This window comes from Nerophis ophidion, linkage group LG09 (assembly GCF_033978795.1).
Source record: "Nerophis ophidion isolate RoL-2023_Sa linkage group LG09, RoL_Noph_v1.0, whole genome shotgun sequence".
Taxonomy (NCBI): domain Eukaryota; kingdom Metazoa; phylum Chordata; class Actinopteri; order Syngnathiformes; family Syngnathidae; genus Nerophis; species Nerophis ophidion.
In genome coordinates, this window is record NC_084619.1 from 69079972 (window position 1) to 69105549 (window position 25578).

The following is a 25578-nucleotide window of genomic DNA, read 5'->3' on the forward strand; positions in this document are numbered from 1 at the left end:
ATACACTCCCATTGTCCACTTAAATATTTCTAAGATATTTCTTTATTCTTAAACAAGGTATTCCCTTCCGTGATTGGTCATTTCTCTGGACACAGAAATGACGTCACCTAAAATTCCGCTTACGGTACATAGTAATGTCGTAATTCAGCTCTTAGTGTGACACTTGAGATTCAGTCCCACACTTTGCTGAAAGTGTGAGTAAGACGCTTGATAACTAACTGTTAAGTGCAGCTTTCAGCGAAGAATTTCTTTACTCATAAGTCAACTCATAGCAGACTTCTAAGGAGTAATTCTAACAAGCTTGATAAATACGGCCTCAGAGTTTTACTTTGTAGCCCTCAGTGATGAGTTTGGGTGGCTAAAAGCGTGATTGTGGTGGTGTAGGACACACAACGTTCGCTGGAGGGTGCATGGAAAAAAGAGTAATTGAACAGTTGAAACATTGAAAAATGTTTTATTTTTGTCCTTGATTTTTGCCACGTCTTTGTTACATGTCGTATAGTCAGGCCTCAAGTCCCAAACAAAAATGCAACTATTGCATAAATACAAAGCAACATGAACCAAATAAAAGGACATTATGCTACAAGATGGCGACAACAAACCAAACTTTCACAGCAAAACCCAAAAAAACTGAAGTGTTTTAAATCTGCTTTGGTTTTTTTTATGTGTTGAAGAGAATTTTCACACAAAAAGACAGATGACCTTTAGTAGAAGATTAACATGGGCCTCCGGTTCCCCTCCAAAAAACCGAAAGAAAAGCACCGAGTCGCAGGCTTGAGGTACGAATAAGACGCAAAAGTAAAATTTTTACCTTCTTTCTGTGCAACGTGTCTTCATAAAGATCGAGTCAACAAAAGAAGCAGGAAAACAAACAGGAAGTAGGTCAAGTACAAACAATAAACAAACAGGAAGTAGGTCAAGTACAAAAAATAAACAAACAGGAAGTAGGTCAAGTACAAAAAATAAACAAACAGGAAGAAGGTCAAGTACAAACAATAAACAAACAGGAAGAAGGTCAAGTACAAACAATAAACAAACAGGAAGAAGGTCAAGTACAAACAATAAACAAAAAGGAAGTAGGTCAAGTACAAACAATAAATATGTGGAATAAAAGGAACAAGATAGGACGTCCAAAAATGACAACTAGTGCGAGTCCACTTATGAATAAAAAAAAAAAAAAGGGAAATTGTCCCTTCTTCAAAATCTCCATTTTAGATTTGATATTGAATAATCCATGTGCAGAACAACTTTCCCAAAAATGGCTTTGTCCAAAAGACGACAATTTGGAAATGTGCTTTGTATTTGGAGTCAGTGCGCGTACGACCTCATGTATGCTGCTGGTAGAAACATGCTTGGTACATTCTCTCTTGCATCTCACCACTTTGTCTGTGTCAGGGAAAACAACAACCCGGGTCACTCGTCCTCGTCCTCCTCCTCCTCCTCGCCGTCAGACAGCGAGGCGCAGGCTCGGATCTGCCGGTAGCGGTCCAGCCACTTCTCCACCATCTGCGTCACCAACGGGTGGTCACGGCGCCGCGAGCTCTTCTGCAGCGCCACCAGGATGCCGCCGTCCGTCACGCAGCAGTCCAACCATTCCCTCAGCAGCTTCTCCTGCTGCTCCTCGTTGCCCATCTGGACAAACACCACCGTCAGGTGCGTGCCCTCTCTATTCACACACTTCCACAAGTCAGTGCACTTACACACTCAGCATGTGGCGTAAATATGTTACCTTTGAGTACACATTATTCAGTCAATGCATTTTCACAATCTGCACTTTGAGTACGTTCTATAAGCAAATATTTGAAGTCTATGCACTTCCATACTTGTACACTTCCACTCTTACGTTTACATTTTTCGCACATACTTAACTACTCACAGTTACACACTTATGTAATTTCATACTCAAACAAAGCATTTTGGGTACATACTATCAAGTGAATGCACTTACAATCTGACTTGCGTTTTGAGTACGCACCAATAAGTCAATGTACTTACACACTTATGTTTAGAGTACATACTATTAAGTGGATACTTATTTTTTGAGTACATACTATTAAGTGGATACACTTACACATTTATGTTTACATTTTTAGTACAAACTTAAGTACTCACAGTGACGCACTTATGTCATTTCATACTTAAAGCATTTTGGGTACATACTATCGAGTGAATGCACTTACAAACTGACTTAAGTCAATGTACTTACAAACTTATGTTATGGAGTACATACTATTAAGTGGATACACTTACACACTTATGTTTTGAGTACATACTATTAAGTGGATACACTTACACACTTATGTTTTGAGTACATGCTATTAAGTGGATACACTTACACACTTGTGTTTTGAGTACATGCTATTAGGTTGATACACTTACACATTAAAGTATACATTTTTAGTACATACTTAAGTACTCACAGTGACACACTTATGTAATTTCATACTAAAAGTATTTTGGGTACATACTATCAAGTGAATGCACTTATATACTGACTTCCGTCTTGAGTACATACCAATAAGTCAATTTATTTACAAACTAATGTTACAGAGTACATACTATTAAGTGGATACACTTACACACTTGGGTTTTGAGTGCCTACTATTAAGTGGATACACTTACACACTTGGGTTTTGAGTACATACTGTCAAGTGGATACACTTACACACTTATGTTTTGAGGAGTGAAGTGAATTATATTTATGTAGCGCTTTCCTCTAGTGACTCAAAGCACTTTTACATAGTGAAAGCCAATATGTAAGTTCCATCTAAAACAGTGTGTGTGGCACTGGGAGCAGGTGGGTAAAGTGTCTTGCCCAACAACGGCATTAACTAGGATGGCGGAAGCGGGGATCGAACTTGGAACGGTTGCTGGCATGGCCACTCTACTAACCGAGCTATACCGCCCCATTTTACATAGAGTACATACTATTAGGTGGACACATTTACACACTTTTGCTTTGAGTACATACTATTAAGTGGATACACTTACACACTTATATTTTGAGTATATACTATTAAATGGATACACTTACACACTTGTATGTTGAGTACAGTATCTGCAGGTACACACCAAACGTGTATACACTTGCTTTACATGCTTATGTTTTGGTTTTGAGTGTATACTTAAATATTCAGTGATGAACGTATACACTCATACTTGCATTAGCGTTTTGACAACATACGTAAGAGAATGTACTTTAGTACTCAAATGTCAAGTTTTAATATGGAAGGGAATTCACTTACAGTATGCACTCAAATACTAAGTGGAAGTATGAAAGTGTATAAATATAACTACTTACTATGTACTTAAATGCCAAGTATGTATTCAATTGTTAAGTGTAAGTGTATTTACTTACAGTATGTGCTTACATGCCAAGTATGTACTCAAATGTTATGTGTAAGTGTATTTACTTGTAAAGTATGTAGTGTAAGTAAATACACTTTCATACTTACATGCTAAGTATGTACTCAAATACTGTGTAAGTATTAAAGTGTGTAAGTGTATTTTACTTATGTGCTAAGTATACTGAAATGTTAAGTGTAAGCATAAAAGTTTGTAAGTGTATTTACTTACAGTATTAGATGTTAAGTAGGTACTCAAATACTAAGTGGAAGTAGGAAATTGTATAAGAGCATGGACTCACATGTTAAGTATGAAAGTGCATTTCCTTACAGTATGTACTTACATGCCAAGTATGTACTCAAATGTTAAGTGTAAGAGTAAATGTGTGCAAGTGCATTTACTTACAGTATGTACTTATATGCTAAGTATGTCCTGAAATACTAAGTGGATATACAAAATTGTATACAAACATTTACTTACAGTATGCATTTACACTTTACATTTTAGTATACTTAGCATGTAACTATAAAAGTGTATTCATGCATTCACTTACAGTATGTACTTAACTGTTAAGTATGTACTATAATGTTAATTGTAAGTATAAAAGTATGTAAGTGTATTTACTTGTGTGCATACTTGGCATGTAAGTACATACTGTAAGTCAGCGGCGGCGGCGATGACCAAGAAGAACGCGGAGTAGGAAAATAATTACAACACTTTATGTACATATTTATATAATATTTACATATTTATATAACATGTAACTACAAGCTCCATTCACAGACAGAGTCCCATTGCTTTTATGAGCGGTCGAGCGAGTCAAAAGCCGGGAAAAAAAATATATATATATATATATTTTTATTTGTGGCGGCCGTAATTCTTTGGTGGCGGGCCGCCACAGAATGTGTGGGAAACCCTGGAGAGAGTTCTTACCTCCTGCGCTGACAGGAAGTGAATGTGAAGCAGCTTCCTCTCGCTGTCCACCAGCGGCAAGAAGGTGACGGTGACGTCGTCGTCCGTGTTGAGGTTGGCGCCCGCGCCGCGATTGTCGAAGCCGTCGTTCTCCATGGCCACCAGCGCCGAGAAGTGTCCGCGCGTGTAGCCCAGGGCGATGGGACTTTTCCAGCAGAAGCTCTGCTCCCACAGGAGGGGCAGGTACACACCTGAACACGTTGGAAACACTTTGTTTTTTGCACCACCTTGGATGGAGATTAAGTGCAAATCTCTCCTTGGAAAAAAAAACTATAAATCTATCAGAAGCCTGAAGAAAGTCAGTTTGGGAAAATACGTGAAATTCTGTTTGTTTTATTTGGAATATTGACGTCTTTTGGATGAAGGTGGCTAAAGCAAAGTAGTTGTTAGTTTTAGCTGCGATAATAAAAGGTCTTAGCATCACTAACTGTTTACTTTTCAACTGATATGGCACCAATTCCCGGTACCTGGGAATTGACACCAGTACCAATTTGATACTTTTGAACATACAAGCAACTAACTTGTGCAAACATGGTATCACTGTGGCTATTACATTCATAGTACAAACCCTGTTTCCATATGAGTTGGAACATTGTGTTAGATGTAAATATAAACAGAATACAATGATTTGCAAATCCTTTTCAACCCATATTCAATTGAATGCACTATAAAGACAAGATGTTTCAAACTCATAAACTTTATTTTTTTTTTTGCAAATAATAATTAACTTAGAATTTCATGGCTGCAACACGTGCCAAAGTATTTGGTAAAAGTCATGTTCACCACTGTGTTACATCACCTTTTCTTTTAACAACCCTCAAAGAATGTTTGGGAAGTGAGGAAACTAATTGAAAGTGGAATTCTTTCCAATTCTCTTTTTATGTAGAGCTTCAGTCGTTCAACAGTCCGGGGTCTCCGATGTCGTATTTTACGCTTCATAATGCGCCACACATTTTCGATGGGAGACAGGTTTGGACTGCAGGCGGGCCAGGAAAGTACCCACGCTCTTTTTTTTTTTTTCGAAGCCACGCTGTTGTAACACGTGCTGAATGTGGCTTGGCATTGTCTTGCTGAAATAAGCAGGGGTGTCCATGAAAAAGACGGCGCTTAGATGGCAGCAAATGTTGTTCCAAAACCTGTATGTACCTTTCAGCATTAATGATGCCTTCACATATGTGTAAGTTACCCATGCCTTGGGCACTAATGCACCCCCATACCATCACAGATGGTGGCTTTTGAACTTTGCGTCGATAACAGTCTGGATGGTTCGCTTCCCCTTTGGTCCGGCTGACACGATGTTGAATATTTCCAAAAACAATTTGAAATGAGGACTCGTCAGACCACAGAACACTTTTCCACTTTGCATCAGTCCAACTTAGATGATCTCGGGACCAGAGAAGCCGGCGGCATTTCTGGATGTTGTTGATAAATGGCTTTCGCTTCGCATAGTAGAGCTTTTACTTGCACTTACAGATGTAGCGACCAACTGTATTTAGTGACAGTGGTTTTCTGAAGTGTTCCTGAGCCCATGTGGTGATATCCTTTAGAGATTGTTGTCTGTTTTTGATACAGTGCCGTCTGAGGTATCGAAGGTCACGGTCATTCATTGTTGGTTTCCGGCCATGCCGCTTACGTGGAGTGATTTCTCCAGATTCTCTGAACCTTTTGATGATATGGAGCGTATATTTTGAAATCCCTAAATTTCTTGCAATTGCACTTTGAGAAACGTTGTTCTTAAACTGTTTGACTATTTGCTCACGCAGTTGTGGACAAAGGGGTGTACCTCGCCCCATCCTTTCTTGTGAAAGACTGAGCATTTTTTGTGAAGCTGTTTTTATACCCAATCATGGCACCCACCTGTTCCCAATTAGCCTGCACACCTGTGGGATGTTCCATATAAGTGTTTGATGAGCATGCCTAAACTTTATCAGTATTTATTGCCACCTTTCCCAACTTCTTTGTCACGTGTTGCTGGCATCAAATTCTAAAGTTAATGATTATTTGCAGAAAAATAAAGTTTATCAGTTTGAACATCAAATATGTTGTCTTTGTAGCATATTCAACTGAATATGGGTTGAAAATGATTTGCAAATCATTGTATTCTGTTTATATTTACATCTAACACAATTTCCCAACTCATATGGAAGCAGGGTTTGTACATTCAACACACTCAAACAGGAAGTGCTCACCTTGAAAGCGAGTGTACCCCAGCGTTTCCCCACGGAAACTTTTGTAATACTTCACTCCGTAGACGATGATGGGCCTGCGAAGAATGTGTGCAAGAACGAAGATGTGCGTCTGCTCCAAGCTGGATCCTGGCTGTGAAGGAAAGCATATTAAAAAAACTATCAAACTAAAACGGGAACTTATTAGTGAGTGGCTTCTTACGTCGTGACGACGGCCACTTTGTAGCACACGTGAGCTCACCTGACTTGCCAGCGAGAGGATAAACGCCCAGTCTTCCTGCCACTGCTCCTCCTGGAGAGAAAAGTGCAAACCGAAACTTTGGGAATACCAGGACTCCCACTCCTTCCAGCGTGTGTAGAACCTGCACACACACACACACACACACACACACACACACACACACACACACACACACGTCATCTCTTGTCACTTGCCTTCATTTGGCTCTTTAGCACAGCACTAATCAAGGTGTTTCATGGAGATCAGTAGTCTTCTAACCTTCTGACTTGGGGGCCACAGATGGATGGATTAGATCTTCATACATGTATTTTAGATCCATGTACGTGTTTTAGATCTTCATACGTGTTTTATTTCCACGTATGTTTATTTTAAATCCACGTACGTGTGTTTTAGATCTTCATACGTGTGTTTTAGAACTTTATACGTGTTTTAGATCTTTATACGTGTTTTAGATCTCCATACGTGTTTTAAATCCACATACGTGTGTTTTAGATCGTCATATGTGTTTCAGATCTTCATAAGTGTTTTAGATCTTCATACGTGTTTCAGATCTTCATAAGTGTTTCAGATCTTCATACGTGTTTTAGATCTTCATACGTGTTTTAGATCTTCATACGTGTTTTAGATCTTCATACGTGTTTTAGATCTTCATTCGTGTTTTAGATCTTCATAAGTGTTTCAGATCTTCATAAGTGTTTCAGATCTTCATACGTGTTTCAGATCTTCATACGTGTTTTAGATCTCCATACGTGTTTTAGATCTTCATACGTGTTTTTGATCTTAATACGTGTTTTAGATGGTAAATGGGTTGTACTTGTATAGCGCTTTTCTACCCCTTTTTAAGGAGCCCAAAGCGCTTTGACCTTCATACGTGTGTTTTAGATCCATGTACGTTTGTTTTAGATCTTCATACGTGTGTTTCAGATTTTCATACGTGTTTAAATCTTCATACATGTGTTTTAGATCTTCATACGTGTGTTTTAGATCTTAATACGTGTATTTTATATCTTAGATCTCCATACGTGTTTTAGATCTTCATACGTGTGTTTTGGATCTTCATACGTGTGTTTTAGATCTTCATACGTGTATTTTATATCTTCATGTGTGTTATAGATTTTCAGCAACACAGTTGTCCAGAATACTGTGGAATTATGCGATGAAAAGAGACGAATTATACCTGTGAACGGTGCTGGAACAAAATGTCCTCTACAATGCGTGACGTCATGCGTCATCATACCGCGACGTTTTAGCATTGTACTTCCGCGCAAAATTTAAAATTGCAATTTAGTTAACTAAAAAGGCCGTATTGGCATGTGTTGCAATGTTAAGATTTCATCATTGATATATAAACTATCAGACTGCGTGGTCGCTAGTAGTGACTTTCAGTAGGCCTTTAGACCAATCAGAAACAAGGTAAGACGGCTCTTGGCGTCTCTTTCACGCACCTCAGCTCTACCTTGTTTCTGATTGGTTTGAATTCTGTGGTTGGTTAAATGTAGGCACACTTCATATTGTATTACACGCTCACAAATCTGGATGCGCTCAAATCTTATACAGCAGAGGTGTGACAGAAGTCAGGTGTAAGTAGACACGAGGGTTCTTTCTGGTTAGGACAGACAGACAACTTAAAACACACTCAAATTCATATACAGACACACAAATTAGTACACACGCACACAAATATATGTAAAAGACAAGTATTCTGTTGTGCGTCCTTTTCTACTGATGTTTTCTTCAAGCATACTGACAGATTATGAGGAAACAGGCTCTGGTGTCTACGTGAAGGGAAAACTATTATATGACTTTTCTACTCTTTATGTTAACCATACCAAATTTGACATACTGTATTTCCTTGAATTGCCGCCGGTGCGCTAATTAATTTAAAGCCTCTTTTCACTCCGGCGCTTACCAAAGGCCTGCGGTAAAGGCAAGCATGCGCTAATTATTTTAAAACCTCTTCTCATTCCGGCGCTCACCAAAGGCATGCGGTAAATTTAGTCCTGCGCTTAAAAATTTGAGTGTGATGTAAGGATATCATCATGAAAAGCACATTTAATTAAAAAAAAAAAAACTTTATTATAGTCTTACCTTTACTTATAAATTAAGTCTGTGCACTGCTCCTTCTGATCAAAAGCATCGATAACTTGTTTATAGAAGTCTTCCTTATCTTTCTTCAGTTTTAAAAGTCTCTCTGTCTCGATGGAGATCTTCCTTTATTACCTCCTGCTTCGATTGAAAGTCCTGTTTAGAAAACTGTTTTATTTTAGATATGTAATCCTCCATGTTAAAAGTGGAAGCGAGAGGAAAAAATAAACACACGCTACTCACTCTTGCTGGTCCAGTTCATGGTCGGTAGGTGTGTAGCCATAGAGCGCTCTCGTTTGAGTTGCTCCCGACGTGCAGACTGCTGCTATCAGTTACCTCACGTGAAGTGTGGGCGATGACAAAATTATGCTCGGACAACTCCCCCTCTCGTTCTGCTCCGTGGGTGATCTCTATCCCACCGCTGCCACCATGACGTGTTATTGTATAACTAATACACTGGGTATTTAGGACTGGAACATGCTTTATTTCAGCCCGGTTGTTTACATAGCCAGCATAAGAGTAGTGGTGTTACATCCTAAAAAGGTCCGTAGTGCTCCCGCCGCGTCATATGCGTTCCCAGCACATATCACTTCTTCTGCAGCCGAGTAGTCGCAAGAAGGATCTCTAGCGCCCTCTACCACCAGGAGGCGGGAGTCATTTAATGACTCATATTTGACACACGCAGCTACGGTATATTAATAAAACATAGCTGCTTACTGTTCTTTTTAGCATATTCAATAGCTTGGACCTTAAATCCTACTGAATAGCTCTTAATCTTCTTCCCTTTATGCGATTTCAAATATATTGAAATCAGCCTCCTCCATTTTGAAAATGATGACAGGTGAAGTGTCACTCGTGATGTGACGAGTTTGACCCGGCGGAAATTCTAGGCATATGCTAATTATTTTGCGAAACAAGTTTGACCCGGCGGAAATTCTAGACATGCGCTAATAAAAATAATATTTTGCGAAACGAGTTTGACCCGGCGTTAATCCTGAGCCGGCGGTAATACTAGGCATGCGCCGATTATTTTGCGAAACAAGTTTGACCCGGCAGTAATTCTAGGCAGGCGCATACTATATACCCGGCAGCAATTCAAGGAAATACAGTAATAATGGACCAGGGGACAAAAACAAAGAATAGTATGACGTGTGTGTGTGTGTGTGTGTGTCACACCAAGAGCGGGTCTGGCCATGGAAATTGGGCGTTGGTTAGTTAACGAGACATTACTGCAACACCAATTGATCTTATGGAAAATGTCTGGCAGAATCATTTCAGTAGCAAAAAGTACACAGAGAAGTTTTTAGTGATGCTTGAAGTATTATCGTAGCAGAAAGAAGTAAAAAGTCTCCTGAGTGAACTGTGGCACTTTCCTCACACCACAGAGGTGTGTCTCCATACTTTGCTTGCAGGCGCTCACCAGTGGGAGCAGTCGTGCAGGCTGTCGTGCAGCGTCTTGCGCAACACCGAGTCCTTGTCGTAGATGCCCCAGGTGGCCTGCAGCACCGAGTCCAGCAGGCAGTCCCCAGCCGTGCGGTTCCACAGGGCGTACAGCCGGCTGTCCAGCCTGGTGGCCAGCTCCAAGGACCAGTTGATGATGGGCGACTCCTCTTCCAGTTCTAAAAACAAGGAGGGTGACGCAAGGACAGGTCAGGGTACTTTCAGGCACACGTGGTCTCACCCTGGCTGCCTGACTCTAACCAGCATGTACAAGTACTGCTAGATCACCAGCATGTACAAGTACTGCTAGGTCACAATCATGTACAAGTACTGCATGATCACAATCATGTACAAGTACTGCATGATCACCATCATGTACAAGTACTGCATGATCACCATCATGTACAAGTACCGTATTTCCTTGAATTGCCGCCGGGTATATAGTACGCGCCTGCCTAGAATTACTGCCGGGTCAAACTCGTTTTGAGAAAAAAAAATTAGCGCATGCTTAGCATTACCGAGGATTAACGCCGGGTCAAACTCGTTTCGCAAAATACTATTCTTATTAGCGCATGTCTAGCATTACCACCGGGTCAAACTCGTTTCGCCAAATAATTTGCATATGCCTAAAATTTCCACCGGGTCAAACTCGTCACGTCACAAGTGACACTTCACTTGTCATCATTTTCAAAATGGAAGAGACTGTTTTAAATAATTTGAAATCGCATAAAGGGAAGAAGATTAAGAGCTATTCAGTAGGATTTAAGGTCCAAGCTATTGAATATGCTAAAAAGAACAGTAAGCAGCTATGTTTTATTGATATACCGTAGCTGCGTGTGTCAAATATGAGTCATTAAATGACTCCCGCCTCCTGGTGGTAGAGGGCGCTAGTGATCCTTCTTGCAACAACTCGGCTGCAGAAGAAGTGACAACAAGCAGAAAGAGTGAGCAGGGATCATTATATTTTTTCCTCTCGCTTGCACTTTGAACATGGTGGATTACATATCTAAAATAAAACAGTTTTCTAAACTGGACTTTGAATCGAAGCAGGACGTAATATAGGAAGATCTCCATCGAGACAGAGAGACTTTTAAAACTGAAGAAAGAGAAGGAAGACTTCTATAAAAAAGTTATCGATGCTTTTGATCAAAAGGTGCTGCACATGCATGGACTTCATTTAAAGGTAAAGGTAAGACCATAATAAAGTTTTTTTATTTTTATTAAATGTGCTTTTCATGATGGTATCCTTACATCACACTCAAATTTATAAGTGCAGGCCTAAATTCAACGCATGCCTTTGGTAAGCGCCGGAGTGAGAAGAGGTTTTAAAATAATTAGCGCCCCGGCGGACATTCAAGGAAATAAGGTACTGTTAGATCATCATCATGTACAAGTACTGCTTGAGACAAGGGAACAGCAGCACTTGTTTAGGTGACAATAGACAGTAGTGACAATAGACAGTAGTGTCATGTAGAACAGACTATTCCAGGTGATGCTGTTGCCGTGGCGATATGTAGTGCTCAGTACATGCCAAAAGTTTGGACACACCTCATTCAATGCTTTATTTTCGTGACTATTTACATTGTAGATAGACACATCAAAACTATGAATGAACAAGTGGAGTTATGAAATAACTGAAAACATGTTATTATATTCTAGTTTCTTTAAAATAGCCACACTTTGCCCTGATTACTGCTTTGCACACTCTTGGTATTCTCTCCATGAGCTTCAAAAGTCTCGCTCTCTCTCATTTATTCACTGAATGTCTTTTAGCAACACATGGGTGTGCCATGTGAAATATCGGATTTTTTAACAATTAATGAGTTAATTGGTGTGATTAATCACCCAAAATGTTGCATTTGTCACATGTGCAGGCAGGTTCATCATGTATGAGCCCACATGCTTCTCTACCTTAACCAGGGGGTGGTTAGCTGTTATATAACCAGTGATTTAACTGCTAGCAAGTGACACATTTAAAACATTACCTTTTGACCATAAAAGTCCATTTATGACCAAATAGTGGGCTCTTTATTTTTAATTAATTTAGATTATGCCAGCTGTGATTAATCCAAATTCCTAAATATGATTAAAAAAGGTAATTAGTTTTTCATGGACAAAAATATTTATCCTTCTTAATACAGATCATGTTATAAATGTATTGTTTATTAGAATAAAAAAATTAAATGAACAAGGTAATAATAAGCTAAGTGTTACTCATGGTAAAAAAAAAAGGTTCACTTAATATTAAAAAAAAGTATCAATTTCTTTAACAGCCACTTGTTAAAAGGTGGTGGAGCATGTGGCCTTGGAGGAAGACAAGCAGCACTTTGTGTTCGTGTTTGAACTTCAGTCGTGGCTTCATTCCAGCAATGGCTGACCTTTGGGAGGTAGTCTTTGTGACCACCGCTTCTTCTGGGCATCAACCTTGAAACACATGCCTACAATGTGGCGCTGGGGGCGGGGCTTGTACCGTGCAGAAAGACTGCGAGTGGTTTACAAGGCCATGTGATCAGATTTAAATCTTAATCCATTAATCTAAAAAAAAGGGGGGGAGAGGGTAATGTTTGCAGTCCAAATCTTGTTTCTGCCAAAAGTGAAATGAGCATTTTAAAGGACGCCGAACTCAGTCAAATCATGTGTTGCCTAAAAGTCATGACTTTTCTAAGTGTGTTCTTGTATTTCCACCCTTTTTGAGACGTGAAGAAGGAAAAGTATCGTCCATATGAGGAGGTGTGAACAAGTGATGATATAAATCATGGTCCCAAAAACATTGCTTCTAATAGAGTATCTCATTTGCACCCCTGCTGGTGACATCTATCAAAATGAGGGTGGTCCCAAAAAGAAGGGATTTTTCTATATAACTGTGTGTCGCTTTTAAAAGGTCAACATATGAAATAAGAAGTGTGTGAAAGAAATTGAAATGCGCCCCCTTTGGCTAAAATTAATACAAAATAAATATGTATATAGAGACATAATGTAATTACTTGAAGTAAATGTCAAAGATTAAAAACCAATTACAAACAAAACATTTACGAAAAGCTTACCTTTTTAATATTTGCCTAGTATGTATATATTATTCATGTAGTAAATACACATCTTTATATATCTAGAAAGGCTGGTCCTAATGAGGCAGGCACTTTTTCGGAGGTCTCCAGAAGGTAAAAAATACAAGAATGTGTTTGTGTGTTTCTACCCTACTTGAGACATGAGGAAGGAAAAGTATCTTCCATATGAGGAGGTGTGAACAAGTGATGACATAAATCGTGGTGCCAATAACATTGCATCTAATAGACAATGTCTCATTTGCACCACTGCTGGTGACATCTATCAAAATGAGGGGGTCCCAAAAAGGAGGGATTTTTCTAATTGAATGTGTGTCGCTTTTAAAAGTGCTCCCCCTCTGGTCAACATATGAAATAACAAGTGTGTGAAAGGAATTGAAATGCACCCCTGTTGGCCAAAATTTATAAAAATAAATGTACATATACATACTGTAATGGCGAAACAACAAATGATTAAAAACCAATTACAAACCAAAAATATCTAAAAGCTTACCTTTTTTTATATTTGCATAGTATAAATAAATATCAATCTTGTAAATACAAATCTTTATATATATCTAGAAAAGGTGGTCCTAATGAGGCAGGCATTTTTTTGCAGGTCTCCAGAAGGCAAGAAATACGTGTGTGTGTGTGTGTGTGTGTGTGTGTGTGTGTGTGTGTGTGTGTGTGTGTGTGCAGAAAAGCACCATCTTGGAGTGGTTATCCAGTGTTTCACAGAAGTGGGCACACCCCTTGTTTCATGTCAGCAAGCATTCTTGTGTCTATTTAAAAGGACAATAGCACAGGAATGAAACTTTAGAGTAGTCAATACACAACTGGTCCAGCACGAGAAATGGCTCAGCAGTAGTTTATAGCTGTCAACCAAAGTGAGACGCTAAATAATTCTGCATAATTGGGTCACAGGTAGGGATGGGTGTTGTTGACATTTGAACCATGAGAGTGTGTGCACTGGACAGCTGCCTGGTTACTTCTTTAACGTTTAATCAATGTCAAGTTCTGATGTTGATTTGACCATTGAATTTTGGTCATTTTTTTACAAGCTGTACACTGACTACTCCGTTACATCCAAGTTTCATTGCTCTAGTATTGCCCTTAGAGAAGTACAACATTTCAACTTGATGACCGCAAATATTTTACCTTTTTGCACATCTCGGTCCAAAACCTCATCGAAGAGTTTTTCTTGAACTGCTGGTGGCAAGTCCTCAATGTCTGAAAAGCCAAAAAAAGCAAATTATTGACGGATATATTTCACTGCTATTTCAAGACCGTTTTAACTGACTAGCACACACCACTGAGGGGGGGAAACTAGCAACGCTCATTTCAAGTCCAGCCAGTTTTGTTTCTGCTCATGTTAGCTCCAACACTGGCTAACTCTTCCTCCAAGAAGAAAGGACTGCTCTGAGCCAAGGTCCTTATTGTCCTGCTTGGCTTACCATGAATTGATTAACGTGGACCCCGACTTAAACAAGTTGAAATACTTATTGGGGTGTTACCATTTAGTGGTCAATTGTACGGAATATGTACTGTACTGTGCAATCTACTAGCAATAAAGGCTTAAGACAGCAGACGCTGCAAGTTGAGACGATTTGAAAAGGAGACAAGACAAAAGCCCAAAGTAGGGCTTTTTCTTTTTGTGGTGGACCTTCTACAACAGGGGTCGGCAACCTTTACCACTCAAAGACCCATCTGGACCCGTTTCACAAAATAAAGAAAACAATGGGAGAGCCCCAAGACTCTTGAAATTTAAAATGAAATAACACTGCGTACAAAGTTTTTTTGCTTTGTGCTATGCATAAACCAGGGGTCTCAGACACGCGGCCCGCACCTTAATATGAAAATGTAATGTTAGTGCAGCCCACGAGTTTTATATGAATGCCGCATGACATCACATTTTTCAACCCTCCCAATTATTCTGGTAACTCCCAAATTTCAGGGCATCTATTCTCACGAATGTCTGATGATTTACACCAAAACAATAATTAGGGCGTGCTATGAAGACAATGCGTTTAGTGACTTCTGCAAACATATCAAACAGCTTGTCAGCCCAGTCACATGTTGTATGTTGCTTCGTCAGACGCACGTGAGTGACTGCAAGGCCTATTTGTTCAACAGCCAGACAGGTTACACTGAGAGTTGTGATATAAACAACTTTAACACTCAAAGCGCTTTGAGTACCTTGAAGGTAGAAAAGCGCTATACAAGTACAACCCATTTATTTATTTACTAATATGCGCCACACTGTGAACCCACACCAAACAAGAATGGCAAACACATTTCGGGAGAACATCCGCACTGTAACACAACATAAACACAACACAACAAATACCCAGAATCCCATGCATCTCTAGCTCTTTCGGGCTACATTATACACCCCCGCTACCATCAAACCCCGCCCCCCACAATCCCGCCCACCTCAACCGACGCGAGGAGGGGAAGTTGGTGGTAGTGGGGGTGTATGATGTAGCCCGGAAGAGTTACAGATGCATGGGATTCTGGGTATTTGTTGTGTTGCGTTTATTTTGTGTTAGAGTCCGGATGTTCTCCCGAAATGTTTGTCATTCTTGGTGTGGGTTCACATTGTGGCGCATATTAGTAAGAGTGTTAAAGTTGTTTATATCACAACTCTCAGTGTAACCTGTATGGCTGTTGAACAAGTATACCTAGCAGTCACTTACGTGTGTTGATAGCAGCCGCACACTATGGGGGACTGGCCAGCGCGCAGATAGCATGGGGTGAAAGCTGACGCGACTACATGCTCTAGAGGAAGTTAAAGGCATTGCCATCACGGCACAACCTCAATGTTGTTGTCTGGGTAAAAACTTGTGAATATTAGCCCCGGGAGTTTTCCGGGAAATGCAACAAAATTCGGGGTCCTCCCGGAAAAATCAAGGGTTCGACAAGTATGCAGCTGAGCCACATCGGAGTGATCAAAGAGCCGCGGGTTGCCGACCTCTGTTCTACAAGAACAAGAACACAACCCTGTTGCATGATGCCGCTTCATAAACGTTAAAGTAGCAATGATTGTCTCACACACACACACTAGGTGTGGCGAAATTATTCCCTGCATTTGACCCATCACCCTTGATCACCCCCTTGGAGGTGAGGGGAGCAGTGAGCAGCAGCAGTGGCCATGCCCGGGAATCATTTTTGGTGATTTAGCCCCCAATTCCAACTCTTGATGCAGAGTGCCAAGCAGGGAGGTAATGGCTCCCATTTTTATAGTCTTTGGTATGACTTGTCTCGGGTTTGAACTCACAACCTACCCATCTCAGGGCGGACACTCTAACCACGAGGCCACTGAGGCCAGCAGTGATTAAAAGAGCCACCAAATACTCCTGCCAAATAGCCTTTTGGTGTTTTAGCTAAACCGCCAACATGTCACTCACCTGCAGGCAGCGTGAAGGTGAGCAGGTCGGTGAGGAAGTAGCAGGTGAAGTCTCCTTTGCGCTGGTGGAGGGAGGCGGCCACCTCGCGGCGGATCTGCTCGGTCAGCTCGGGACACACCATGGCTGGGATGCACTTGGCGGCCTGTTGGGACACCTGCAAAGAACCGAGGATACTTGGTAAGCGATGGCTTCGCTACACGTCTTCAAATAAAGTCGAAAGATGTATGTTTGATTGTTTAGTTTTTTTGCCAGTGGGGCTGGGAATAAATGATTTTTTTCATTCAATTTTTTATCCATTTCATTTGCTAAAAGGAAAAAAAACGCTTAGTGAAAAGTACACAAACCCAACAGTGAAGTCTTAAGAGGCCCGCGGCCTACGTATGGTTCCCCCCTGGGGTGCTAGAGGGTCCCCAGGAAAAAGAAAAAAATAACTATATACCGTATTTCCTTGAATGGCCGTCGGGCATATAGTATGCGCCTGCCTAGAATTTCACAAAATAATTAGCACATGCTTAGCATTACCGCCGGCTCAGGACTAACGACAAACTCGTTTCGCCAAATAATTAGCATATGTCTATAATTTCCGCCTGGTCAAACTCGTCACGTCACGAGTGACACTTCACCTGTCATCATTTTCAAAATGGAGGAGGCTGATTTCAATCATTTGAAATCGCATAAAGGGAAGAAGATTAAGAGCTATTAAGTGGGATTTAAGGTCCAAGCTATTGAATATGCTAAAAAGAACAGTAAGCAGCTATGTTTCATTAATATACCGTAGCTGCGTGTGTCAAATATGAGTCATTAAATGACTCCCACCTCCTGGTGGTAGAGGGCGCTAGTGGCAGCAAGGGTGAGCAGCGATCGTTTATAATTTCCTCTCCCTTGAACTTTTAACATGGAGGGTTACGTATCTAAAATAAAACAGTAGGAGGTAATAAAGGAAGATCTCCATCGAGACAGAGAGACTTTTAAAACTGAAGAAAGATAAGGAAGACTTCTATAAACAAGTTATCGATGATTTTGATCAGAAGGAGCTGCGCATGGACTTCATTTATAAGTAAAGGTAAGACCATAAGATCTTTTTATTAAATGTGCTTTTCATGATGGTATCCTTACATCACACTCAAATTTATAAGCACGGGCCTAAATTAACTGCATGCTTTTGGTAAGCGCCAGAGTGAGAAGAGGTTTTAAAATAATTAGCGCATGCTTGCCTTTACCGCATGCCTTTGGTAAACGCCGGAGTTAGAAGATGTTTTAAATTAATTAGCGACCTGGCGGCAATTCAAGGAAATACGGTAATAATAATAATACAATATTTTAATATGTATCTTTTTTTATTACCAATACAAAAATACTACTAATAAAATAGGCCCTGTGATGAAGTGCCAACTTGTCCAGGGTGTACACCGCCTTCTCCCCCCAAATGCAGCTAGGACCACCCCTATTACCCCGAGAGGGACAAGCAGGAGAAAGTGGATGGACGGATGGGTACTAATGAAATATTGTTCTGTCTAAAATCCAACATAAATGACATAGAAACATGTGGGACATTTGTGTCAATGAAAAGGAAGACGATCAAAGTGTCAAACACAAGCCAGTCAAGTCTTATAAAAGTCTGCATTTTGCAAATGAACCGTCTCCAAATTAATTATTATTTCAGCAAGAAAATGAGCATATCTTCTTTTTCAGGAAGGACTTACCACTTACGTTTTGTATTTGAACTCCTGAGGTGAGCTTCTATAAATAAATATCACTATTACTTTGTACAAAATATTACATTAAAACATTTACAGTAACTTAGCATTACATTCATAATAATACTAAATTAAAAATTAAATAACCGTATTTTTCAGACTATAAAGGCACACTTAAAAATCTTTTCATTTTCTCAAAACTCGACAGTGTGCCTTATAACCAGGTGCACCTAATGTACAGAATAATTCTGGTTGTGCTTACCGACTTCAAAGCTCTTTTATTTGGTACATGGTGTAATGATAAGCGTGACCAGTAGATGGCAGTCACACATAAGAGATACATGTAGCCTGCAAGATAATGCCAGTAAACAACACCAAATCTGGGACTGCAATATGACGCCAGTAAACAACATCAAAACTTTAAATGTTCCATTGAAAATATAGAACATTACACACGGCGCTCAAAAATCTGTCAAACTGTTTAAATATGACTTTAGTAAGCTATGAAGGCGCACCACTTGATGAATTGTCAGAGCATTACGGCTACCATAGTCAGACGTACTGTGCTTCAACATACAGTATTAGTTTTAGTTTGGTGTGTGTAGAAGGATTGCGAAATGGCACCTATTAGCGGCAGTGCACATTATAATCCGATGATAATTGAATATTATATCAACAAATGTTAGAAAGGGACAATGTTGATGATTTGAATGAGCAAATACAAGGCTGCAATAGTGGAATAAGAATGTGTTCAATGTTTCTTGCTAAATTGCTCCATCACTGACCCTCCTTGCAAGAAAACTAAAAGAATGCAAGAAATGTTCTTGTCAAATTTATTTAGAGGCATGTTGCAACGTCTCACTCACTCACCCTCTGACAGTGAAGTGTGCCAGCGAGGTGTGTGTGTGTGTGTGTGTCTACACATCATCTGGGATAACTGCACTGTCTGTCACAAGGCAAGCTGCCCTCAGCCACCAAAACACACTCAAACGAACACACACAAACAAACACACAAACGAACAAACACGCATGAACGAACACAAACACACGACTGAACACACAGACCCACGAACGAACACACACACAAACAAACAAACACGCACAAACACACACTTGTTAACAGACACACACAAACGGACACCAAAACACACACGTAAACACACATGAACGAACACAAACACACGGACGAACACACGTCTCACTGCATACTCACTCACTCGCCCTCTGACAGCAAAGTGTGCCAGTGAGGTGTGTGTGTGTGTGTGTGTGTGTGTGTGTGCGTGTGTCTACACATCATCTGGGATAACTGCACTGTCACAAGGCAAGCTGCCCTCAGCCTCAGCCACCAACACACACACACAAGAACACAAACAAAGACACACATGAATGAATATAAACACACACACACGCGAACACATGAACGAACACACACACAAACGAACACACACACACACAAACGAACACACACACAAACAAACACCCACGCACAAACACACACACACGTGAACACAGACACACACACAAACGAACACAAACACACATGCACACAAACAAACACATGTAAACACACATGAACGAACACAGACACACACGAACAAACACACACACAGACGAACACACACACGGATACCAACACACACACGAATACCAACACAAACACACACGTGAACACACATGAACGAACACAAACACACGGACGAACACACGTCTCACTGCATACTCACTCACTCACTCGCCCTCTGACAGCAAAGTGTGCCAGTGAGGTGTGAGGTGTGTGTGTGTGTGTGTGTGTGTGTGTCTCTACACATCATCTGGGATAACTGCACTGTCACAAGGCAAGCTGCCCTCAGCCTCAGCCACCAACACACACACACACACACACACACGAACGAACACCCCCACACACACACATGAACACAAACAAAGACACACATGAATGAATATAAACACACATGAACGAACACACACACGTGAACACATGAACGAACACACACACACACACAAACAAACACCCACGCACAACACACACGTGAACACAGACACACACACAAACACACGTGCACACAAACAAACATGTAAACACACATGAACGAACACAAACATACACAGACACACACGAACAAACACACACACACGAACGAACACACACGATATGAACACACACACACGAATACCAACACAAACACACACACGAACACAAACACACATGAATGAACACGAGCACACACACACACACACACACACACACATAGAGCTGACTGACCTCAGTGAGCAGCAGGGCCAGCATGTCCTGGCGGTGGAAGCGTATGGCGAGGTGGACCAGGGTGAAGCCCAGGTCGAAGGCAGAGGGGCGGTTCAACAGGTGCACCTCGTCTGAGGTCAGCTGCCTGGCGATGTCGCCTCCTGATGTTTTGTACACCTCCACGGCCGCCAGCTCGCCCTCCACCACACCTGGGGGGCAGCATGACACAGTAGTTGCAAACATCTGCTTGGGACTCACAGCAACGTCTGGAATGTGAGGAATTCCAGCTGCAAGAATAGTAACTTCTAGAACATCCACTGTGTGCCAGCAGTAAGACTTAGATGGTTGTCTACAAGAACTGCATGATTAGTGGGAGTGCCTGCAGCCCACATTACTGCATACTTGCACTCTCCACACCACGTGGATGGCGGAGGGTGTGTCAGTCCATCGCCAGCCAGGCATTAAAAAAATAGTCCTCAATGATTGTTTATAAATCTTCACCATTTTGGTCACAGGGATGGGAATGAAGATTTAAGAAATCAGCTGAAAATGTTTTAATCCTAAAACACCGCTTTGCAAAAGGCTGCACAGCGGCCGCACCCGAGTCCACACAGAACACTCGCCTGCTAGGGAGGTTTGGGGGCATGCCCCCCCAGAACAATTTTGAAATGTATGTTAGCTTAGTATACATTTTAAGTCAAAATCTAACAATATTCTCCTGACCAAAAGTTCACATTTATTATCAAATATTTTCATAAAAATGTATCATGTGATGAAATTTATGTATACAAGCTTACACATGTATCAAATTATTGCACACTTTTGGATTATTTGGAATTATTTGCCTTGTACTGATAACTAGGTCAACGCAGAGTAGAGATGTGCGGTTTGCGGTTTTGTCTGCGGACGCAGGTCGGGAGGTTGACATGACAAAAAAATTGATTTTAAATAGATTCAGGCGGGTGGCGGTTGAACCATTGGGAAATATATACACATAGTTAAATGTTATGTTGAAGAGGTTCATTTAGCCTACTGACGTGTATTTATAAATGGTTGATTTATATAGGCTAGCAGGTAAAGTGTTGTACCTGACAACACTTGATGGTACAATCCATATAACACGTCACGCTAACATCACGTGACACCTCTGATGAAGGCTGCAGAAGCAAGGTAGCCCAAACTTGTCAGGTACAACACTTTACCATTTCGCCGATATTTTCATATTTTTTTAGTAAAATAAAGTCACACCGACGCCCACTATCCATGCTTGACTGACTCGCTCGGCTACATAGGCTCAGCTATGCTAACACTTCTGGCAGTGGGCGCTTCTTCGTTGGTGTTCAGCTGCTTCTTCTTCCGGGTCGGCGGACTGGGTATCGAAACTAGGAATCGATATTTAAACTTTTGAACGATCCCGGGAGAATCGGAAAGTTAGTCCCGGTTCCAATCGATACCCAATCCTAATGCATATATATATATATATATATATATATATATACATATACATATATACATATATATATATACATATATATATATATATATACATATACATATATACATATACATATATACATATACATATATATATACATATATATACACATATATATATACATACATATATATATATACACACATATATATACATACACATATATATACACACATATATATATATATATGAACATATATATACATACACATATATACACACATATATATACATATACACACACACACACATATATACATATATATATATATATATATATACACATACATACCAGAGATGCGCGGTTTGCGGTCTAATCCGCGGGTCGGGCGGGTAACATGACAAAAAAATAGATTTTAATTAGATTCGGGAGGGTGGCGGTTGAACCATTCGGAAATATTTGATATACATGGTTCAGGGACCGGTATCTTTTACCATTCAAGGAGCCAATTAGGGGCCGTGTCACAAAGCGAAGAAGATAATAGGAGACGCAAACATTCTCTAGAATGACTGCAGACAGTCACCCAGTTAGTAAGTATTAGGGCGTGCTATGAAGCCATCGGCTTTCTCGCCTTCTACAGCATGTACTATCTGCTTGTCAGTCCAGCAACATGTTGTGTGTGGCTTCTGCAGACACACGCACATGACTGCAAGGCATACTGGGTGACACAGAGTACACTAATGGTTGTGATATAAACAATTTTACCACTCTTATTAATATGCGCCACGCTGTGAAGCCACACCAAACAAGAAAGACAAATACATTTCGGGAGAACATCCTCCCAGTAACACAACAAATACCCAGAATACTTTGCATCCAGGACGCACCCTGACTATTTTATACACATACATACATACACACACACACACACATACATAGCAACAGTAAATTGGCACTAGTGTGTGAATGTTGTCCGTCTGTCTGTGTTGGCCCTGCGATGAGGTGGCGACTTGTCCTGGGTGTACCTTAACTTCCGCCCAATGCAGTTGAGATAGGCTCCAGAACCCCCGCAACCCCGAAAGGAACAACCGGTATATATATATATATATATATATATATATATATATGAAGAGTTCATACGCAAAAAACGATAAACGCCATTTTGATAAAGTTTAGCCCAGCCTCGGTAATATATAGTCCGCCACTTCTATTGTGGTATACCAAAATCAATTTGCTTGCAAATGCGGACAACTGCCGCTTTTAACGTCATTTAGTTCAGCGATTTATTGCAACGGCCGATAAGCGCCATGGATCTTCTACCACAAAAGCCGATATCCGTTTGCCCAACCAGCGCTGCAGTACAGGATCACGTGACAAACAAAATGGCCGCGCGCACGGACTCACTCAGTGTTGTTATCCACGCATGAATAATTTGGAAGCTTCTCCTGTGAACACTGTTAAGCCAGCGAAAAAAACTGACGTGTTGAAGTTATTATTTGATGTTGGCGCTAGCACGCGTGTCCGTGAGTTTTACACCGCTGCGTTAAACGATGTCGTCGAGCATGGAGCTAATGTCGATAGCGATGATGAGTGAGCTGTTATCTGCACAGGAGTGTTTTTGATAGGCAAACCAGGTTGAGCATTTGTGGTTGTTTTATTAATAAAACATTGTCTTCATTGCAACACTGTTTTTTTTGTTTTTTCATTTTGTGCTGAAAAGCACAAGGTAAATATGTGAGGTCACAGTTCCAAAAAAGCATGTCCGGTTAGCAAGTACGAAAAAACAATGTTCGCAGGGACAGCTAGATTTATACGTACCAAGGGATCGAAACTGTTAAATAATGAAGTAAAGAAATGTGAACAGTTGTTGCGTTGAAATGTGGCTTTCGATACATTTCACGTTCTGTTCTTCTCTCTTTATCTTGAATATTATGCGAAATAACAACCGCAAAGAAAACGATTTTGGAGATATGTTTTTGCTACATATCATAATTTAGATATATCTGCTTTTGACGTAAAACCACATCAAACACTCTTACTTGAAAGCCATTCATTACATCAGCATTTCTTAAAAGTTTAGGCTTTCATGACTTGCTTATGTTGATATTAAATAAACCATTGTACGCTTGTACATGTACCGGCAACACCAGCAGGCAGACAATCGTTAATATACAGAATCGGTCAAAATGGATTTATCTGCTTTTGCATATGAACTCTTCATATATTTTATATATATAAACACACACACACAGTACACACAAACGTTCATCCTTTGATTGTTCAGTGTTTTGTCGTCAGCGTTGTGTAAGAAATGTCCAGTCCAGCTGACATGGAAGGTCAAGGTCAAGCTCCATGGTTTGATAGAAGCGCCACAAGGCGGTGTATTTGTCAGGAAAATAAAAGTGCAGTTAGGGTGCGCTTTTGACAAGTGCTCACCTTTTCGTATGCTACGCTTCAGGAATCATTAGCTTACACAGATGTTGTTTTTCCCCACTGAGGATGCACAATCACACTTGCAAATGTTAATTACAAGATAAGTATACATATTTACAGAATGTACACATAACACCCGTGCAGTGTCCTTTCTGTACAACAGAGAGGACAGAGTGAAAAGGGCCACACAACAAGTGGCTGCACACAAGACAAGGGTCAGTGTGGGTGTGCCAGCCACACAACAGCAATGCAGTGTGATGTTACAACAACAACATGCTGGCTGCCAGCCTCCAGAAAACACAGACAGCGTGCGCTCACCAAAGGACAATTTCAGACATTCACGTTCCGTGTCAAAGTATAAACCATGGGTGTCAAACTCTGGCCCGCCGTGTGATTTCATTTGGCCCTTGAGGCAATATCAAATGAACATTAGAGCTGGCCCGCCGCTTAACACCGCATTCACCACTAATACTCATACTTGCCAACTCTCCTTATTTTCCTGGGAGACTCCCAAAGTTCAGTGCCTGAAAACCTCCCGAGGCAACAATTCACCCAAATTTCTCCCGAATTCCACCCGGACATCAATATTGGGGGAGCGCCTTAAAGGCACTGCCTTTTGCGTTCTCTACAACTTGCAGTCACGTCCGCTTTCCCTCCATACAAGCAGCTTGCTGGCCAAGTCACATAATACATGCGGCTTGTACACACACACACAAGTGAATCCAAGGCATACTTGGTCAACAGCCATACAGGTCACACTTGAGGGTGGCCGTACAAACAACTTTAACACTGTTACAAATATGTGCCACACTGTGAACCCACACCAAACAAGAATGACAAACATATTACGGGAGAACATCCGCACCGTAACAAACGTAAACACAACAGAACAAATACCTAGGACCCCTTGCAGCACTAACTCTTACGGGATCCAGATTTTTATAGCCTGTGGAAAAAAATTATTTTTATATTTAACCTTGAAGGCTTCAAAGGGAAAAGAGGCATTCAATATTAATTTAAATTTTTTCATATGCCATTAGTATTTTTAAATTA

At 40.6% G+C, this 25578-nt stretch overlaps 1 protein-coding gene across 3 annotated transcripts in view; it reads right to left on the bottom strand.

The window, feature by feature from the left end:
* Positions 1-438: 438 nt before the first annotated feature.
* Positions 439-25578, bottom strand: part of LOC133559688 (ubiquitin thioesterase Zranb1-like) — a 38762-nt gene continuing 13622 nt past the window's right edge. For 2 of the 3 annotated variants that reach the window (XM_061911683.1, XM_061911684.1), the window contains exons 3-10: positions 20678-20865; positions 16718-16871; positions 14469-14540; positions 10250-10448; positions 6745-6865; positions 6507-6636; positions 4279-4508; positions 439-1632 (exon numbers count right to left, since the gene is read on the bottom strand). In XM_061911683.1, the coding sequence (XP_061767667.1) occupies positions 1414-1632; positions 4279-4508; positions 6507-6636; positions 6745-6865; positions 10250-10448; positions 14469-14540; positions 16718-16871; positions 20678-20865 (1313 nt within the window). In that variant the 3' untranslated portion in view covers positions 439-1413. Of the gene's footprint in view, positions 1667-4278; positions 4509-6506; positions 6637-6744; positions 6866-10249; positions 10449-14468; positions 14541-16717; positions 16872-20677; positions 20866-25578 lie in introns of all 3 variants that reach the window. The other variant, XM_061911685.1, reaches the window with a different exon arrangement.